General features: G+C 34.4%; 4 protein-coding genes across 7 annotated transcripts; 2 read left to right on the forward strand and 2 right to left on the reverse strand.

The window, feature by feature from the left end:
- The first annotated feature begins 607 nt into the window (after positions 1–607).
- LOC120267721 (probable inactive leucine-rich repeat receptor-like protein kinase At3g03770) lies at positions 608–4,352 on the forward strand. 4 transcript variants are annotated; one of them, XM_039275397.1, is made up of 9 exons: positions 608–886; positions 1,000–1,002; positions 1,106–2,478; positions 2,718–2,854; positions 2,938–3,178; positions 3,283–3,521; positions 3,613–3,653; positions 3,895–4,006; positions 4,080–4,352. In XM_039275397.1, the coding sequence occupies exons 1-9, from the start codon at positions 849–851 to the stop codon at positions 4,338–4,340; spliced, it is 2,445 nt and encodes an 814-aa protein (XP_039131331.1). In that variant the 5' UTR covers positions 608–848; the 3' UTR covers positions 4,341–4,352. The 4 variants fall into 4 exon arrangements, with proteins under 4 accessions (XP_039131331.1, XP_039131333.1, XP_039131332.1 ...); XM_039275399.1 differs by having other exon boundaries at positions 3,313–3,521; XM_039275398.1 differs by lacking the exon at positions 1,000–1,002.
- On the reverse strand, positions 4,345–7,150 carry LOC120267722 (LOB domain-containing protein 20). Its single transcript, XM_039275401.1, has 5 exons — positions 6,731–7,150; positions 5,096–5,939; positions 4,869–4,966; positions 4,684–4,745; positions 4,345–4,600 (listed from the first exon to the last, which is right to left on the reverse strand). The coding sequence occupies exons 1-2, from the start codon at positions 7,100–7,102 to the stop codon at positions 5,571–5,573; spliced, it is 741 nt and encodes a 246-aa protein (XP_039131335.1). The 5' UTR covers positions 7,103–7,150; the 3' UTR covers positions 4,345–4,600; positions 4,684–4,745; positions 4,869–4,966; positions 5,096–5,570.
- Positions 4,483–5,147, reverse strand: LOC120267153. Its single transcript, XM_039274856.1, has 4 exons — positions 5,096–5,147; positions 4,869–4,966; positions 4,684–4,745; positions 4,483–4,600 (listed from the first exon to the last, which is right to left on the reverse strand). The coding sequence occupies exons 1-4, from the start codon at positions 5,145–5,147 to the stop codon at positions 4,483–4,485; spliced, it is 330 nt and encodes a 109-aa protein (XP_039130790.1).
- Positions 7,151–8,819: 1,669 nt separating the features above from the next.
- Positions 8,820–15,867, forward strand: LOC120267438 (probable zinc metalloprotease EGY1, chloroplastic). Its single transcript, XM_039275094.1, has 10 exons — positions 8,820–9,254; positions 10,368–10,832; positions 10,937–11,077; positions 11,948–12,049; positions 13,259–13,470; positions 14,120–14,170; positions 14,256–14,325; positions 15,128–15,196; positions 15,428–15,478; positions 15,586–15,867. Exons 1-10 carry the CDS (start codon positions 8,952–8,954, stop codon positions 15,742–15,744), a joined length of 1,623 nt encoding a protein of 540 aa, XP_039131028.1. The 5' UTR covers positions 8,820–8,951; the 3' UTR covers positions 15,745–15,867.
- Positions 15,868–16,226: the final 359 nt, after the last annotated feature.

Raw genomic sequence — 16,226 nt, forward strand, 5'->3', positions numbered from 1 at the left:
AATAAAAGACAATGACAAACAGAAACAAAAATAAAAAGAAGCACAAGAAAACAGACAGAGAAAACAACTGATTAATTTATTAGAGCCTGCTTTATATTTATTTTAAAAAATATTATTTAAGTCCAAATACAATAATATGAGTTAAATTATTTTTCTTAAAAAAAGTGAACATAAGTAAATCATTATATATATATAGTAAAAAAACTATTACAAATATAAATTATTTATTAATTTATTTTTAGTTAGGGTAATAAACACCAACCTTTGGAGAGAGAGATATAAGTTGGGGAATTGTCATATATCTCCATCTTCTTGAAACTGGGGAGTGAGGTCAGAGGAATTGGCATCCCGTCTCTCATAGTTAAATTATTCTTTAAAAAAAGAACGAATTTATAACTTATTTTTGCTAATAAAATTAGAATATATTTTAAAAATAAATTTTAGTAGGGAAAAGATTTTAAAACAAGAAGAAAAACAAATTTATTTGTAAATTTTATTTTTGAAAATGTTTAAATGGAAAATCCAGAAAGGCGCGAAAGGAAACGGCCTGACAAGCGATGGGATAAAACCAAAACCCTAAAAATTGCAACTTGGCAGAGGACAAGTACTGGAATCAAGCTCTTTCTCTCTGGCTTTCCATGGCGGTGTGTGGGAGCAGAGGCCCTACTACTATGAGAAGAGACATCCCGCATTTGAGCTTCTTTGTCGCCTTTCGCTTCCTCCTCCGTTTCTGCTCCCATTGGGTCCATGTCTTGGAGCTTTCTTTGGAGTTTTCTTCCATCTTTGCTGCCCGTGACGGAGAGAGAATGCTGGGGATTTTGAGGTGATGGGGAGAGGTGGCCTTTTTGATGGAATTTGGAGGACTTTTAATCTTTGGAGGAGAAAGGTATGATTTTCCAGTGTGTTATGCTTGAACTTTTTTTTTTTAAAATTGGATTTTTAGGTAATTTGATCCCAATCTTGCACATTTGGTTGATTTCTACTTCTCTGATGCAATAGCAGGTGCGAATTTTTTCTTTCAAATTTTAAAATGTCATGATTTTGTTTGAGATGAAATGGTTTCTTGTGGTTCTTATCTAAAGATTGGATTTTGATGAATGATTAGGGGATATCTTGTTATAGTTGCTACCATTGCAGCGAAGATGATTTCTGGAAGTTGTTTTTCTCGGCTAATTGTATTGTTCATAATCTTCATCTTGATCCCTAATTCAAGCCAGTTGCAATCTTCACAAGCATGGACCCTCCTCAGAATCCGTCGTCTTTTGAACTACCCCTCTGTTCTTAGTAACTGGAATAGCTACACTAACATCTGTGAACTGGAACAGAATCCATCTGTGACTGTTGTTTGCTATGAAGAAAGCATAACACAGTTGCATATCATTGGTAATGAGAGCTCGTCACCACTACCGGCGAGTTTCTCCATCAAATCTCTATTTACTACTATTGCTAGACTCCCAAATTTGAAAGTCCTCTCTTTGAGATCACTTGGATTATGGGGCCACTTGCCGGGGAAGATCTCCCATTTGTCTGCTCTGGAAATTGTCAATATGAGTTCGAATTTCTTGTACGGTGTCATTCCTCAGCAGATATCTTCTTTGGAGAATCTCCAGACACTTGTTCTTGATCATAACATGTTTAGCGGTCAAGTTCCTGATTGGTTAAGTTCACTTCCATTATTGACATTTTTGAGCTTAGAGAATAATAACTTGACTGGCCGTTTACCGGATTCACTTAGTAAATTGAAGACTCTTAGAATGCTCGTGCTCTCATCGAATAGGCTTTCTGGAAATGTGCCTGACCTCAGACCTCTCACTAATCTTCAAGAGCTTCGTCTGGAGGACAACCGCTTGGGACCTCAATTTCCAAGTTTGGGGAATAGGTTGGTTTCTCTGACATTGCAGAAGAACAGGTTTACTGGAAGTCTCCCATCTGAAGTAGCATCATATTTTCTGCTCCAACGATTGGATATTTCTTTAAATAGATTTGTTGGACCTTTTCTGCCCTCATTGCTGACTCTGCCTTACATTCAGTACCTGAATATTTCTGGAAACAGATTCACTGGAATGCTTTACGAGAATATGTCATGTAGTGAGGGGCTTGAGTCTGCAGATTTGTCAGCAAATCTATTGACCGGGAACATTCCTGTATGCTTGATCTCAAATCATGACAACAAGGTTGTTTTGTATTCGGACAATTGTTTAGTGACTAAAATTCAAAGTCAGCATCCATACGCATATTGTCAGAACCAGGCTTTGGCTGTGGGGATATTGCCCCATGAGCAAAAGAAAACATTAGCTAGTAACCCAATCTATTTAACAGGCCTGATTGGTGGAATTATTCTTAGTGTTATAGTTGTCTGTCTTGTGATTTTTTTTGCTATTAGAAGAGTAAATGCAAAAAGGGCCAACGAAAGATCCCCAAGAAGATTGATTGAGCATGCTTCGTATGGCTATTCCTCAAAGCTGCTGGCAGATGCAAGTAATCTCTACTGCCACCTCTCCTCTTCTCATGCATTGCTTGCTTTTTTGTGCCACTTAATGTAACTGTAATGAAATTCTTGCAATGTGGTGCTATGCCTAGCTAACAAAATTGTTGCGAATGATTTGAACTTTACATTTTATTGCAACCTTTCCCTACTCACTTCTCAATCTATGACCAACAACATTGTGCTTGTATTTAAATATGTCTGACTTATGATTTTCCTCTTTGTTTCTAAGGATACATCTCAGTCACAAAGAAGCTTGGAGCACTTGGTGTTCCCGCATATCGATCATTTTCTTTGGAGGAACTTGAAGCTGCTACTAACAACTTTGCAACATCAGCATTCATGGGTGAAGGCTCTCATGGACATGAGGTATATCTTTTCTGTTAAACTTTGTTCTCTGAGAATTTAGAGCCTTTTGCCTTTGTTTACTCTTTAATTTCCCTTTATATCAGTTGTACAAAGGCTCTTTAAAGGATGGTTCTCTCGCGGTCATAAGATGCTTGAAACTGCATAGGGGTCAAAATTCCCAGAATTACAATCGCCATATTGAGATTATTTCAAAGCTTCGACATCGCCATTTAGTTTGTGCTCTTGGGCACTGTTTTGACTATTACACTGATGATTCCAGCATCAGCAGAGTATTCCTGATTTTTGAATACGTACCAAATGGAACATTAAGAAGCAGTATTTCAGGTAATTGACTGTTGCAATTGACTGTTCTTTTTCTCTCTGGCCAATTGTGCCAAAATTTTCAAGTGTTTTATTTTGAATGATTGCTAAAACAATATTCTTACCAGCTGAGTCTGCTACTGACACTCAATCTGCAGAGGGAGTTGCTGGTCAAAAATTAAATTGGACTCAGAGAATAGCAGCTGCCATTGGTGTGGCAAGAGGCATCCAGTTTCTGCATGCTGGAGTTATTCCCGGTTTGTTTGCAAATAATTTGAAAACAACAAATATACTTTTAGATCAGAATCTGGTGACAAAAATCAGCAGCTATAATCTTCCAGTGTTCTCTGAAAATGTGAAAAATGAGGTAAATTTGATTTGACACATTTCTCACTCTGTTTTCTTTTGTCTGCAATTCTACAATATCTGCTAGTTAACGGTCAGGTTTGACCCTGTAGGTGGCTCCTGGCAGTTCACTCGATGGATCGAAGGATGAAAGGTATGCTACAAGCATCTTGTCACAACACCACGCTCCCGCCCAATATGATCATCGATCTAAGCTCTAGGTTGCTAAAGTAGAAAGATGTATCTCGTGTTGCTTTTAACAATGCCCAGCCTTTGTTTTCAGATATTAACACTGAATGCTGATTTGCATGTTCCCACTATCTCAGCAGGATAATATCTGGCCTAATATTTCTGTGGATCTTTAAATTGTAAAGCTGCTCTACTCTCGTTTGCAGGACAAAGCATTTGGATAAAGTCGACATCTATGATTTTGGTGTCATTTTACTAGAAATTATATCTGGTAGGGTTATCACATTTCAACACGAGATTGAAATGGTCGAGGATGAGGTAAGAACTCATTTCAATTCAGTTTGAGAGAATTCAATACTGCATTGTTTTACCATTTCTTCGCGTGTTTTAGTTACGAGCAAGTATAACAACTGAGGACGATGGAGCTCCTAGAAGAAGCATAGTGGATCCTGTATTTCCTAGAGTTACGTGTGACGAATCACTAAAGACGGTAATCGATATCTGCATTAGATGTTTATCTATGGATCCAATGGAGAGACCTTCGATCGAGGATGTGCTTTGGAACTTGCAGTTTGCTTCTCAAGTCCACGATGGCTGGAAGCAAAGCTCTACAAGCAGCGATGAACCACCACTAAACGAGCCGCATATGTAAGTAGTTGAAAATAATTATGTTTCTATTGTTTTTTGTTAAACATCAGGATTTTACTTTGGCTCGAAATTGAACACTTTACATTGCATTGCAGAAATATTTGAAATTAGATCACATGAAAACAAGCTGAATGTTTATATATTATTCATTCTAGGGATTTTTTCACAAGCTCTGCAACATGATACTGTGATGCATAGTTATTGGACTTGTTCATTTCTTCATGAGGGGATTCATTAAGAAATGCCCAATTGGTCTTTGTCCACCTGCAAACAAGATATGCACAAATAAACACTTTGATAGTATCATGGATTTAAAAGAAGACAGCATAGACTTTGTGTATTCTAACCAATCAGTAGTCCTGTTATTCTTGTTTTCTTCTTCCTCTTCTTCAAGGAAATTAGAGTCATCCTGGCAACATTTATGAAATATAAGATGATATTAATGAATAGTTGTCCATGAGTTTGTTCAAACCAATTTAACTGATTCAATTGACTTAATCTAATCATGCAAATTAAAAACATGTAAGCTTACTTTGAATTTCTCTTTCTCTTCTACTTCCTTTTCTTGATGCATCTTCCAGTAAGTATCAATCTCTGCTTTTGTAAGTGACTTGTTCCTCTCCAATCTCTCTGCCACCAAAGAAAAACAACACAATAATTTCATTTTTACCACCTTGATTAGAAAATAATTCAATAATATAATAGACAAATTTATATTGCATAAATTTTAAACTATCAAATTAATATTCTAAAGCTCACCTTTCTCATCATGAAGAACACAAGATGCCCAGCCTGCCATGAGAGAACCCATTTCTATCTGACCTTTCTGAGAAGTAACTAATGACAACTTGAAACTTTGTGTGAAGCTTGATACCTTAATTTATATCTGCAAATAATTTGGATTGGTGGGCAATTAGCACACAGTATTACTAAACTCTCTGGACAAACCATGGGAACCAATTAACCAAACCATGGTTCTCCCTTATTTTGACTGTTTCTCATACTTATCTTCTTCTTTTTATCATCTTAATCCATATTCTTATGTTGTTTTCCATTTATATCCTTCCAGAAGTTTGGATTCATTTGGAACTGGTTGGAGTTGGATTATATATATTACTCTAAATAAAAATAATATAAGAATGAAATCAAACTACAGTCTAAGTCAATAAGTTTATTATTCACTCTGACTAAAACCTACAAATAAAAAGAAAAAAAAGGACAATAAAAACCAAGTTTATCTTGTATGAAAAACATCATTTACAAAAACATCAGAAGAAGTTCTACTCTCCCCTTCAGCCTCCTCATCTTCATTATGAGAAGGTGGTTCTAAAAGCTGACAAAGTCCTTCAGAAACAGGCTCATGAACATGACTACCAATTGGGTCTAAACCAGTTGGACCAAAGCTGGTTAGATTCATAACCATGCTATTTGATGTGGATGAATTATTTGAGTAACTTGGATGTAAAACACTTATCATGTGTTGTTGTGGCAATTGACATTGAGAAGAAGACTGTTGTGAACTTTGGAGTGCACTTGCCATTGCTAACCTGTTGCTTATCACTTGTGATTGTAGAATTGTTAGCTCTGCTTGCAATGCTGCCACCTTTCCATAAACAATAAATAAATATATTTTAGTATATAATTATTTAATGAGAGATGAAGTGTTAATTTGGTGCAACTGAATTAATTATTTTAGTTAGTTTGGTTGGTGAGGATTAACCGGTCATGTGATTTGTGATTGATTACCAAATGTATATTTTTTTAATCACTAATTATCTCATTCACATTTCATGGAAATTATTATATTACATTTTGTTTCATTAATGCAGGGTTTACCAAGAGATATCTTAATTTATCTTTAGATGGTCATATTGGTTATGATGAGAAAAAATTATTGGAAAATGTTTTAATAATTTAGTTTATATAAATGATTTAGTTTGTTTTTTCTTAAAAATTATGTCTCCAAAAAAAAAATTTTTTTTTAAAAATAAATATTTTAATACCATTTTTTGTGTTTGTTGCAAATCATAAAAAAAACAAATAAAAAAAAACATTCTTTTCTTAAAAATGATGTTTTTTTCAATGTAGCTTCCATTTTATGTGTTTATTGCACTTTAATATTCATCTAAATAATAACTTCTCTTTTATAATATTCACTCTAATATATATATATATATATATATATATTAAAAATTTATAAAGATTAACAATAAAATAATAGTTTTAAGTATAAATTTTCTCTTTACAAACAAGTATACTTGGAACATTTTAAATAATTATAACTTATAAATTTATGTAAAATAATCAATATTATGAAAACATCCCTCCTATGTAAAATAGATTATTTTTATTCAATACCCTTTTCTTTTTAAAGATTAAAAGAAATTTCCAAACCTGTTGTTGCAGTGCAAGGATAGAAGCAACACAACCATAGACAGGATCAGCAAGCCTGGCCTGAGCCTCATAACAAACAGTGACAACAGCATCATGCCGGCGCGGCGCCGGGATGTGCATCAATAGTTTAGACACATTGCTTGCACCGAAAACCTTGTGCACTGCGGCGAACTTTGCCGCACCTTGCTCACTGCCAAAGTATGGTGCAAAAACACAACCTTGCACACATTTTCTTCTCAAGAACTTACAAGCTCCACATGGTGGTGAATGATGAACAGTAGCAGTACTAGTACTAGTATTAGTATTAGTTTTAGTTTTAGTGATCAGTGATGAAGATGAGGATAAGAAGTTTGAAAGATGGGATGAGTCCATGGATAATTTAAAGTGATATCAAGGGGAAGAGAAGAAATTAATTAAGAGTGGGATATATGGTTGGTTACATGAGTTTATTATATATGTTTGTTATATATATATAGAGAAATTAAGTGGTTGGTGTTGTGGAAATTAAGAGGGATCTTTGGGTGGGAGAGGGGCACAAGAGTTGTGTTGGAAGTTGATAGACCCGTGTAGGGAGGAGGGATCACACGCTGTGGAAGAGATGCTGTCTTTTTTTGCATGTCATGCTGGACAGGATGGTACTTGGGTTTCTCACTTTCTCTACTTGTTTTTTATTTTTATTATCACTGTTTTGATAAAAAGATTAGAAATTTTTATATCACTTTTTAATTTATATATATATATATATATATATATATATATAATGTGTTGTTTTATTCATTATATATAGAAACGTCAAACGGGTTCTTGGCACCGATTCTACTGTAAAAAATATAGTGTGGAATGTGTTTTATATTATAGTTCATATGGTAGGAACGGATCTTCTGTATAATTTTTTTTTTTAAGTAAAGTGGATAAATCACATATTTATTAGGAAAACAAAGCACCGAACAACAAACAGACAGCACGAAAAAACAGTAAAAACAACAAAATGGAAACAGAGATAAAAAAGACGCTACACCAGCGATGTACCAGTCCACAACAAACAACAAAAAAGAAAGAGAAAGCAAGCAAATAAACGCCGATGAAACCCCGTCTAAAAGCGGTAAAGACGAAGCATTGGGTGAGAATAAATTAGTAGTCGTGTGTGTAAGAGATGGATGTTATACCATTACATGATGCTATTTGATTCAAAATTGATTTGGATAGTCTATTTGTATAAATTTTGATCTTTATTCCGTTGGGATAAACTATTTATGGTTTGCTTTGGGACGGAATAAATTTTTTTTTTTTATTCTATTTCATTTTTATTGAGTTCTTAAAATACAATTGTAGATCCAAAAACAACCTCTCCGGTTGGGGACTGCATTAGATATTTTCCCAACTAATTTGGTCCTTCAGCAAATCTAACCAATTTGAGTAAACATGATCTAAATTCATGTTAGAAAAATTTGATTTGTAGTTATATAATATTTTTTATTTAAAAAAAAGAAAGTGATAGCAAGTCTTCAAACTACTTCAATTCCTCAAAATATCTTTTAATTCTATCAATTCTAAATACATCTCTAATTTCAAAAATTTATTTTTAAATATAAATTAAATTAAACTTATAAAATTATTTTTATTTTACTCTCACAACTGTAAACTGCCTTGCTCTTTCGGACTCCGTCCAATAATGATACTGAGATATTTTTTTTTGTATTCAATTAAAATATTAAAAGCACATAATAAATAGGGATTAATTTTCAAATCAAAGGCTAAAACGTAAATGAAATAATCGAAAATATACACAGTGATATTAGAATTTTTTTCTAAAAATATATTGAAGAGATTTTAATAATTTTATTTTTAAAATTTTATATTAGAACAAGGGATTCCGGAACCATATTCAGTATGAGAATTTGCAAATCTAATTATTACAAAATCAGACTTTTATTCTTATTTTTCACAACTCATCATTTTCTATTTAAAAAAAATAAAAAATAAAAAAAACATGTTGACGGCGTTATAACACCGTTAACTATCAGATTGCCGTTATCATGGGCCAGCGTAACGATAAAACGAAGACGAAACGATAAAACGAAGACGATAACATGGAATGGAGGATGATGATGATGATGAAGCCCTGGAGCTCGCTCTCTGCCCCAAAACCCCAGCTTAAATCTCAATTCTAGGGTTTTGTCAATCTCCATTCCCGCTTTGTTCCTCCTCGAATCCTTGATTTATGGCCACTCTCCCTAGTTCCTCCTTCCTCAATCTCAACTTCGGATTTCGTACTCTGCTTCCCCGCAGAGGCTTCTCCCAGGGGAGAGTTCGAGGTTTGAACAATCTTTGCTTTCTTTGCAAGAAAAAAAGGGAAATTTGGGGGAGCAATAGGCGTTTGGACAGGATTAAATGCTTTTCGATCAATGGGAATGATGAGGGAGATGAGAAGAGGCCGGCGCCAGCACAAGAAGAGCCGGAACAGAGGCCGGGTGGTGATGATCTGAAATCGGAGAGGAATACTCCTGCATCTGTTTCTCCCAGGGTATGGATCACTTCTCTGTGTGTGTGCGTCTGAATTATAGAGATTTTTTCGGACAAGATTCATTCTTTGTATGTTACTCGGGCAATAAAAGTTTTCTTGTGGTGCTTTTAGCAGTATAGAATAGCTGAGAAGAGCCAATTACTCCTTCTTATCCCCAGGCTGTCAAACACTTTTTCCTTTTCTTTTTAGTGAATTATTAAAATGATAGAGCTTCAAACTTCATGTGTTATGTGTGGGATTGGAGGCCTTTTTGTGTTGGTTTTACCAATTGAGATTAAATATTAGCACGTAGGGATGAGAATGCTAATCTCATTTATATTAATAATGTGGCATCAGTTACTGTCGTTCTTGAATAAGAATTTGTCATTTTAACATATTTTCTGCATAATGTATGCTTTATAAAACTTCAATTGCGCATATTAGGTTATCTAACATGAGGTTTGGAAGTTATCTTGTCATGAAAAATTGGCATATTATTTTGATAAGCCAACAATTGATGAAGTAGCACGACAATGAAATGTCACTTATCATATAGACTACATATTTCTCCAGCTTAAATCAAAAGTAGATCAGGGAGCTTTTTTGAAGAACTCAAATGCCATTGGACCAATTTGTGAGTGGCTTAGTTGTAAGGGTCAGAATCTATGTTTGGGCATGTTTATGTTCTTTGTTGCTTGTTGTTTGTTTTCTTAACATAGTCTTTTCTTGTATTATAAATTTTCTGATGTGTTTTTAGTTTCCATCATCATTCCCGTTGGCTTTTAATTGTTAAGTGACATGCTTTTCTAAAGAGAAGCCCTTCTATGTCTCATGGCTTCTTGGGGTAAGTATAATTTTCCTCCCATTTGTTTTAAATAAAAAATGTGCACTACATGTGGATGTGGTCTGGATAGAACCAGGTGTTAAGTTGGGGCTCTTTAAAAAAGCAAACAACTCTGTCTTATAATGTTGTAATTACTTCACCGTGCAACATAATCATCTCACTGCTGACCAATAGGTTAATTTATATGCCTTAGCATTGTTTACCCTAAACAAAAATCCCAATTTATTTCTTGTGTTTTTTATGCCATGATCATCTAAAATATCTGGTGTCTTGTTTTCCCCACTGTTCAGCCTCCTGGCATTCCTTCAGAGGGACAAACATTCAGTAGCTTTCAGATTGATTCGTTTAAATTGATGGAGCTCCTTGGACCTGAGAAGGTAGACCCATCTGATGTTAAGCTTATCAAAGATAAGCTCTTTGGTTACGCTACTTTCTGGTTGACAAGAGAGGAACCATTTGGTGACCTTGGTGAAGGCATTCTTTTTCTGGGCAATCTTCGAGGAAAGAAAGAGGAAGTTTTCGCCAAGCTTCAACGCCTGCTTACTGAAGTCACGGGGAACAAATACAATCTATTTATGGTTGAAGAACCTAATTCAGAAGGGCCAGATCCACGTGGTGGGCCACGTGTAAGTTTTGGTTTACTACGGAAAGAAGTTTCTGAGCCGGGACCCACTACTCTTTGGCAATATGTTATTGCTCTACTTCTTTTCGTCCTCACCATTGGTTCTTGTGTAGAACTTGGAATTGCATCTCAGGTACTCAATGCATGTCAGTGTTTGTGTTCATCTTTGATATTTTCTGATATGATTAGCCAACAATATTTATTTCTGAAAATTATTCTCTAAATATTCCTTGACAGTTAACCAGTCTCCCACCAGAGATGGTGAAGTATTTTACAGATCCAAATGCTACCCAACCACCTGATATGCAGCTTCTATTCCCATTTGTGGAAACTGCTTTACCATTGGCGTATGGTGTCTTGGGGGTTCAGCTATTCCATGTAACAAACAGTATTTGTTTCTTAGATTGATTGACTTATTTGCCATTATTATATTGTTGTGCATGGTATTATGATTTATGCAGAAGCATTTTGAGGGTTGAAGAAAGCCTCAAACCTCTTCTCATGTATTGATTGTGAGAAAATATTGCCTATTCTTCCATGTACATGAGCTTTTGATATGACTACTGCAGACTTTTATTTGTCTTTAATTTGCATTGTCATATTGTAATTTTTTTTTAAAATTTTTATTTCTTTGGATTGATTAATATGAAGTAATGTTTGTTATTTTCAGTTTAGAAATTTACTGGCACACCTGATGATGTTTTGGGATATAAAATTAAATTTTTTCATTTGTTTATGCATGACATATAATCACGATACAATGGCAAGCTCCATTTCATTTTTTCATTTTCTAACGGATTAACTAGGTTTTGAAATGCAACTTTAGACAGTAGACGAAAACATGTTGATTGTACTGATAAACTCTATTTTCTCTTGTTCATGAAAGTTTCTCAATAATCTTTACCCACAAGGAGAGCACAAGTCAAAGTAGTTTAGAGTTTGAATTGCTCAGCAATGTTCTACATTGGATTAAACATTTTTGCTTTCTTCCAGTTGCTACCAAACCTATAATTACATGTTCTTTGTCCCCTCCCAAATTGTAGACATGCTTTTGTTAGTTGCCTGAGCATGCACATGAATTTTCTTGTCATGTACAAGAATATTTAGTTCTTTGTGCAGTTTTGATCTCTGGAAAATTCTCAAATTTGTGTGCTTCTATGTTTTGCTGTTTTATTTTTTCAGTTATTTGTATAGTAATTTACTTATTTGCATTTATATTCTAAACCACTTTTGCAAATTCATGTTCAGGAAGTTGGACATTTTCTGGCAGCATTTCCAAAGAAAGTGAAATTAAGCATTCCTTACTTCATTCCAAACATTACTCTTGGCAGTTTTGGTGCAATCACACAGGTGATAATTGGTACTGTATTATAGTTGGAACCATATCAAATGCTTAACTGTAAATATTAACGAAATGAGCTCACAACTCACAATTGTGGAATGTATTGAACACCTAGGGTCGTGTATTTGTCCAACAATAGCAAGTGTATATTGTGAATGACAATCATTCCAAACATTACTCTTGGCAGTTTTGGTGCAATCACACAGGTGATAATTGATACCGTATTATAGTTGGAACCATATCAAATGCTTAACTGTAAATATTAACGAAATGAACTCACAACTCACAATTGTGGAATGTATTGAACACCTAGGGCCGTGTATTTGTCCCAACAATATCAAGTGTATATTGTGAATGACAATCATTCATATGGTCTACTGCTGTAGCCATGTTCAGTTCATTTGGAATTTGTGGACCCTTTTTTGACATTCACTTCTATTTGGCACCATGTCTTCTTGGAGTATTTCTTAACCTATAAGCTGGGATTATTTTGTTTATGCCTTACTTCCTTTTCTGTACCTGTTTTTATATGCCGGTTATATGAACCGTACACAACTTTTTGTAAAGCCTGTTTCATATAATGTGACATGTTGTTCCCTCTCATCTGCTCCTGTTCTCACCCCTTGTTATTAAGGTTTTAGGGCTTTCTATAACGCATTCTTCACTGCCTCTTATACTCCAATGCCCTACTAAATGTTATTTCTTGCTTAGGAAATTAGTAACTTCATTTAATTCAGATTTGCGGATACACTAATTTCTCTTTTCATTATAAGAATGCCTCCCTTTTCCCATTTTACTGTCTTAAACTATGTAACATCCTATATTCCCTAATAAATCTACATCCTTGCCTAGGGACATAGTAACTTCATCTAACTAATTCTAGTTTTTTCAATAGATGGTTCTGATGTCACAAATATACTTATTTTCAAGAGGCGATAGATCATGCTGTAGTGTTTTTTTAGTACATAATAGAAAGGTTATGTCTACTTAAACCTGACCATCGTATTAGTTCAGCCATTAATGGGTGTTTCAAAATTTATGTATTTTCATCCAATGTATCATCATCATCATCATCTTTACCTTTTCTTTTCTTGAATATATTTACTTTCACTAATTAATGTTACATGATACACCAGTTAGCCTAATATAAGATGTGATAACATCCTTCATTATAAATTTGCATATTATTGCTCATTTTTGACTAATAACTCCTGTAGTTCAAATCTATTCTTCCTGATCGAAGGACTATGGTTGACATATCAATGGCGGGTCCATTGGCTGGTGCTGTATTATCCTTTTCGATGTTTTTTGTCGGGCTGCTGCTCTCATCTAATCCAGTTGCTGCAGGAGACTTAGTTCAGGTCCCCAGTATGCTATTCCAGGGTTCTCTACTTCTTGGACTTATTAGCAGAGCTACACTTGGATACACGTATGCTCCCTCTCTGTAATCTTAAGCGCAGATTTTTTTTTTAAATTTTTTAATCATCAAATTAGTGATTGAAGCTTAAAAACATTGATGCCTTCATCTTCAAAACCTCTGCATGTATCATAATCCATTCCATAAGACACATTTAGATCTTCCACTATAGCATGAGAACTGTGCTCCATATGCAGTGCACTTTCTTCATTCTAGGTAATATAGTCTATTGTCTTCTGAAGCAATGGGCTTTATCCTTTCTTACTATGATAAAAAAACTTGTACTCTTATCTGTTTGTAACCAATGTTCTGTCTGTTAGAGGATCTAAATAATCTAATGTTGCTATGCACGTGTTAATGTAAAGTTCACTTGGCCTTTGATAAACTCAGAACATATTCATTCCTTGCTGGGATTGCTACCTGACATGTAAGCTTTTCTAACGCACTAATGAAATAAGATTCTTTCTTCTGTTTTCCACCATGATATTCTTGTTTGTATTCCTTATTATTTTGCTCATATGCCATAACCTCCACGCTCTACTTTGCTTTTCAAGTTTCAAAAATCCAATGTTAAAAATAAGTTACGTGATAACTGTTGTAAATTATTTATTCTCTTTTGATCATTGTTAATAATTAGTGTACTCTTGATATGAATATACAGAGCTATGCATGCTGCTACTGTTTCAATCCACCCTCTTGTGATTGCTGGCTGGTAAAGTCTCCCTTTTTCCCACCTTTTTGTGTAATCTTGCAAATTCCCCAAGTTCCAAGTCATGCAGCAGTTAATCATGCTGCAGGTGTGGTCTAACCACGTCGGCTTTTAATATGCTTCCTGTGGGATGCCTTGACGGTGGAAGAGCCATTCAGGTACCTCTTTCCTTCTTAAAATCCAAAATAGAGCAAACAAAGTAGTGAACACATAGCACCATCGATTCTGGGTATGTCAGAAATAGTACTTTTTAAAATGTAGACTGTCGGATTCTGTGAGAATATTGACTAGATTTCAGCAAGCACAAAATTTTTGGAGTCAGCCATGAGTATGCCATAATCATCTAGCTTCCTCTCCTAATCAAGACTGAAGTGTAGGGCTAAGATTTTAGATTTCAACCATGAAATATGTAGGACTAGATCCGTTCAAATTTTCTTGGGTGCTTATTGACCAAGTCTAAGAAGGCAATGATGATGAGGAAACATTGATCAATCCCTTGTTATATGAAGGTTAGGAAGATAAATATGGGCTATTTTTATTTGTTGTTGAGATAAGTGGTAAAGGACCCTCATTTTGTGCATTAAACTAATTGAAATAAGCGGCCATCATGCATCCTTCAATGTCATAAACATGATATTTCTCTGCTGTTCTTGGCTACTTACAACTTTTTCCCTGCTTACATGACATATTCTGTATTTTTCATGATAGCATTTTCATAAACTGTATTTTTGGCATGATGAAACAACCTTTCTATTATGTTGAAATTATTCAATTCAAATTATAGCTACCTTCTCTCACAACTTCATCACATCATGGTTGATATCGTGGCTTTTTGTATATTCATTTTAAATTGATACTTTGGTACTTGATTTTCTTTAAGATGTTTCTATAAATGATTATGTATTGAATTGCTCTGCGAAGCTTGTGTTTCATTCAACAACTCATGTAAGCCTTTGACAGGGTGCTTTTGGGAAAAATGCCCTATTTGGATTTGGATTAACGACATATTCATTGCTTGGATTTGGAGTGGTATAATCACTTTCCATTTCTGTAATTTTTCAGTCTTTCTAATGATTTTTTTTTTTAAAACAATCATCTTGTGATCTTTTCTTTTCCCTACTTTCCTTCTCTTTCTTAGAATTCTCAGTCCAAGTAAAGAGCCAATAAATTCTTGTAATTAAAAGTTTATACTCCAATTTTGTTTATCTGTTGTTTTCTCCCATTTAGCTTGCTTATTCAATCTTATGTTCACTCTTCTAGCTTGGCGGACCGCTTTCGCTTCCATGGGGTTTATATGTGCTGATTTGCCAGGTATGATGGATAAACACATCCATAAGCAATAATACAGAAACTTATGCTCTCACCTTATTTTTTCTGACCATAATGTCTGCATCATACAATATGTTTTCAATTAACAGAGAACTCCTGAGAAACCTTGCTTGAATGATGTGTCGGAGGTCGGAGGATGGAGAAGAACAGCAGTGACAATAGCAGTTTTTCTGGTGGTATTGACACTTCTTCCTTTGTGGGATGAGCTTGCAGAGGAGCTTGGAGTAGGACTTGTTACTTCCTTTTGAGAGGATGTTTCATTGCTACATTAATTCAATGTCAGGCTGATACGTAAATCAAGTTTTGCATTCATTCAATTCTTCATGGTTGAATTTTTGTTTTTTTACATTATATGAAAGGCTTTTTTTTTACCTGTTGTAATGATCTCGAAAAACTTGTTATTTGATATTAAAAAAGAAAAAGAAAAAGCAAATGATAAAAATGTTTTTCACTTTTTGTTTTCATTTTCTTTTTATCAAATAAGCAGTGCTCTGTTAGCTCAGTTTGGTTGAGGCTTTTTTATTTTTATTTTTTATTATTTATTTTGGTGGAAAGCACAATTTCCAAAACACCAAATTGGTTTTGAATTTATCCAACTCAAATCCTTGGAAACCCAAATTGAGATATGATTTGTTTTTTCTTTAATAGATAAATAAATAAATATTTAATTAAGATAAAAAAAATAAAATAACTTATATAAAAATAAAGAGTTTAAAGACTACACATATAT

The sequence above is a fragment of the Dioscorea cayenensis genome, chromosome 8, assembly GCF_009730915.1.
Source record: "Dioscorea cayenensis subsp. rotundata cultivar TDr96_F1 chromosome 8, TDr96_F1_v2_PseudoChromosome.rev07_lg8_w22 25.fasta, whole genome shotgun sequence".
NCBI classification, from domain to species: Eukaryota; Viridiplantae; Streptophyta; class Magnoliopsida; order Dioscoreales; family Dioscoreaceae; genus Dioscorea; species Dioscorea cayenensis.